Source organism: Cucurbita moschata, unplaced genomic scaffold (genome assembly GCF_002738365.1).
Source record: "Cucurbita moschata cultivar Rifu unplaced genomic scaffold, Cmos_1.0 Cmo_Scf00001, whole genome shotgun sequence".
NCBI lineage: Eukaryota > Viridiplantae > Streptophyta > Magnoliopsida > Cucurbitales > Cucurbitaceae > Cucurbita > Cucurbita moschata.
In genome coordinates, this window is record NW_019268517.1 from 9068853 (window position 1) to 9072971 (window position 4119).

At 36.1% G+C, this 4119-nt stretch overlaps 1 protein-coding gene across 1 annotated transcript; it reads left to right on the top strand.

The window, feature by feature from the left end:
* The first annotated feature begins 211 nt into the window (after positions 1-211).
* Positions 212-2278, top strand: LOC111449572. The gene is made up of 4 exons (XM_023089511.1): positions 212-696; positions 1367-1477; positions 1617-1697; positions 1923-2278. The coding sequence occupies exons 1-4, from the start codon at positions 460-462 to the stop codon at positions 1995-1997; spliced, it is 504 nt and encodes a 167-aa protein (XP_022945279.1). The 5' UTR covers positions 212-459; the 3' UTR covers positions 1998-2278.
* The last annotated feature ends 1841 nt before the right edge of the window (positions 2279-4119 follow it).

Below are 4119 nucleotides of genomic sequence, written 5' to 3' on the forward strand. Positions count from 1 at the left end.
TTTAAAATATTTTAAGTTGAGCTATGTTCATATTGATATTTAAAATATTATATTAATATGATATTGAAATCGAGTATAATACTAGGATTGATATTGGGTGACGCAAAAAAGAAAAAAATAAAAAAAAGAATTTATTATTATTATTATTATTATTATTATTATTAATTGATTGAAAATATAGTGTGCTGGTTGATAAAGGCGAGGGGGGAGAGGGTAAGGCAAGCTGGGCTGGCACTTTCAAAAGGCATTGTAGTTTTATAAGCGCTTGAAATACCCAGAGGAGAAAAAAGAATAGAAATACAGCACAAACCCCATCATTTCAAAAGCAAAAGCGAAAGAAGAGAGAGAAAAGGCAACAAACCCCAGAAAGAAAGGAGGAGGAAGAACAGAGGAATTTAAGGAAATTCATTGAGGAACAAGAAGAAGAAGAAGAAGAGGAAGCGTTTTGTGGTTGAAAAGATGCAGCCAGAACAAGCTCAACAGCAGCAGCAATTAGTGGTGCAGAACAACCCAGGAAGCTTGAGCTTCAGCAGCCATTTGTCGAAGGAAGATGAAGAGATTTCGAGGTCGGCTCTGTCCACTTTCAGAGCCAAAGAAGAGGAGATCGAGCGGAAGAAGATGGAGGTTAGAGAGAAGGTTCAAGTTCAGTTAGGCCGCGTCGAAGAAGAAACCAAACGCCTCGCTTGCATTCGTGAGGTAACGCCAAAAACTTCCAAAAATCTTCTCAAGATTTTAGGGTTTTGCTTAGATTTTGGTTTCTGCTCTGTTTTATATGGATTTTGTGGGTTTGGGGAAAAAGTTAGGGATAAAATTGCTGAAGATCTCTTGAAACTCACTAATTTTAGGGTTAATCTCTGCTTAAAAGCTCTGAGAACAGGGGTTTTTAACCCCCTTTTTGCATGACTTAGTTCTGTTTTCTATGGTGTTTTGGATTAAATTAATGTTTTGTTAGGGATTAGAAGCAGCTTTATGTCAGATTTGTAAGTTTCTTTGAATTCTTTTCACTTGCATTCTTAACCTAGACACTTTATCAAGATAATGCTCTAATTTTTCATTTCTTTCCCATACTTTTAGTCATCTGAAAGCGTTAGAACAAATTTGAGGCTCTGATCTGAATTTTAGCCTTTCCTTTTGGGGATTTTCTTCAAACCCTTTTCTGGGAAGGTCCATAGAACTTAGAGATTCTCATTTACACATTCAAGGAGAAGATTATGGTGTTCACTACAAAATCAACGATGTTTGGTTGAAAGAGTCATTAGCTCAAGTGGATGAACATGTAGTAGAAGAAGATATGATAATGTGTTGGTATTGGATTGGGTTTTGTTGTTTGTTTTGGTTCATGAAACGAAATTTTCGTGAACGCCAGGAACTCGAGGCGCTTGCCGATCCGATGAGGAAGGAAGTGGCACAGGTTCGTAAAAGGATCGACGCGGTGAACAAGGAATTAAAGCCTCTGGGACATACCTGTCAAAAGAAGGTAAGATTTGGGGGAAGGAATAGGTGTGTGGACAAGCATACAATATAAGAAGATGATGTTGCGTTCTGTGAATGTCAATTATTGTAGCTTACCATATAAAATAGGACCACTGAGCTGGTTTTTGTATTGTCTGTCATAGGAAAAAGAGTACAAGGAAGCCCTCGATGCCTTCAACGACAAGAACAAGGAAAAAGTTCAGCTCATCACCAAATTAATGGAGGTAAGTTCCCCATGAATCCCTTTCATTTTCGATCTCCAGCGCATCATAAATAACTGAGTAGTAGGACAATAAGGACCTAGTTTTGCACGTAGGGGGGCCATTCAATTAATTTCGAACCATATCGACTGTTGGAGACTACTTGAATGAGCTAGTTAGCTAAAAAAACCGTTTCTCTTAGTGTGGCGTTGTTGGTGTTGGATTGATTTGTGTTTGTTGGGTGTGCAGCTGGTGAGTGAAAGCGAGCGGTTGAGGCTGAAGAAGCTGGAGGAGCTGAGTAAGAACATAGATACGATTCGGTAAATGAATTGATTGATTGATTGATTGATTGAAGCGAGGAGGACGGATGACAAAGCGATAACCCCCTGTTTATTAGGCTTTGGTGTGTGATGTATTTAGTATAAAACAGAAGAAGAAGAAGAAGAAGAACTTGTTTGTGTATTTATTGAAATTTGGGTGCTGTCTGTGTTTGGGTGTTTTGTTTTATAATTTGTCTTCGTTTGTTTAGCTTTCTTCTAGAGAAGTTACTAAAAAAACAACTGATTTTAGGAAGGGAAATGCCTTATAAACAGCTTTGTAACTCATCTCATCTCTAGAATTTGTTGGAGTTTAATTACATTTAATTTTGAAAATGTTACTAAACCCATAAACTTTATTTATTAATTAAGCTATCTTTACATCTTAAATGTATCTTCTTAACCATTACAATTTACCTTATTTCAATTTACCTTAGGACTATTATGAAAGCTATGAAATTCTTTAATATTAATTTTGCAGTATTGAATAATATTCCGTAATTAATAAATTGAATTCAGAAATGATTGCAACTGTTTTTTTTATTTCTGTAAAGATTACTATTTTGTTACGTGAGTTCAATAGCCCGTTATAATTGATCCACCTTTTAAGTAGGCCGAGGCCCAATACTAAAGAATAGCCCATTAGTCTTGATCGACCATTTCTAGTCGACCAAGGCCCACCATTAAAATCCTAAGGCCCATTAGACTTGATCGGCCTTTTAAGGCGACCAAGGCCCAGAACAGTCTTGATCGGCCTTTTTAGAAGACCAAGGCCCAGTCCATTCTAGATAGGCCTGTTAGTCGACCAAGGCCCAGTCATGTCTCGATCGGCTTTTTTGGTCGACCAAGGCCCAGTCCAGTCTTCATAGGCCTTTTTAGTCAACCAAGGCCCAGTGCAGTCATCATAGGCCTTTTTTAGTCGGCCAAGGCTCAGTCCAGTCTTCGTAGGCCTTTTTAGTCAACCAAGGCCCAGTCATGTCTTCATGGGCAAATTTTAGTGCACCACGGCCCAGTCCAGTCTTCATAGGCCTTTTTAGTCAACCAAGGCCCAGTCCAGTCTTCATAGGCCTTTTTCTCAATTTTATTGGCTCTCTCTTCTTCTTTTTTTATTTTTTAAAACTATTAATTTCACAAATTTATTTTAAAATTTTAGATCACAAATTTAATTTATTCATTTTTAAATTCAAGCCCATATATCACAATTTTATGGGCCTAATGAAACATCAGGGTGTAGCCCAGAAGACTTCTAGATGGGCTGGGCCTTCAATGTGTTCTGTATAAATCAGATTTGGGCTGAGGCCCATATGAACGTTGAAGACCACAAGAAGCTCATTTTGCGTTCTAGAGTAAAGCGTCGGTTTATTATAATATTTAATTTTCTAAATATCACACAATTAACCAAAAAAAAGGAAACCCAATTGTTTTCAATCAAATCAAATTATTAAAGCAAATAAAAAAGTAGATATGATGCTAAATTATTGACATGTCAATTTATTAATAATAAGTGCACTAAAACAATTATTTATGACATTCATAACCTTTAAAAAATATTTATTTATTAGTTATTTGGGACACGTCATAAAAAAAAACAAAAGATTTTTTTTCGACATAAACTAGTCAATCAAATAGTTTTTTTTTTCTTTTTGTATAAATAATTATTCAAATAATTACACAAAAAACAAATGCCAAATTATATGACATGATATGGGAAAATCTCTGGAGCTAATATAGTAGCGTAAATGTTTTGTACTACCATTTATTTAATTAAAACAATTGATGTTGCTTGTAGAAATAATATTCGTTCTTTGAAACAATTCAAGATAAGTGGATAACATAGTTGTGTTGCAAGAGATGTACGTGAAATATTGTGATCATTAGGTGTCGAATCTAAATTTTGAATTATGGTATGATTCCTAGACATGAGGTGATATTACTAGCGGTGGGCTTGCTGTTACAAATGATATCAGAGTCAAGCACCAAGCAGTGTGATACTGAGGATGTTGGGTCAGTGGAAACCTTTTCCTAATAGACACGTTTTAAAACTTTGAGGGGAAACTCAAAAGTGAAAGTCCAGGAGAGAACAATATATGCTAGCGGCGGGGTTGAGCTTTTACAAATGGTGTCAAGGC

Bases quoted from the DNA above. Each gene is read 5' to 3' on its own strand.
- LOC111449572 (XM_023089511.1), top strand. From the start codon at position 460: ATGCAGCCAGAACAAGCTCAACAGCAGCAGCAATTAGTGGTGCAGAAC. The intron at 697-1,366 runs GTAACGCCAAAA...CGTGAACGCCAG, and splicing joins GCCTCGCTTGCATTCGTGAG to GAACTCGAGGCGCTTGCCGA. The intron at 1,698-1,922 runs GTAAGTTCCCCA...TTGGGTGTGCAG, and splicing joins TCATCACCAAATTAATGGAG to CTGGTGAGTGAAAGCGAGCG.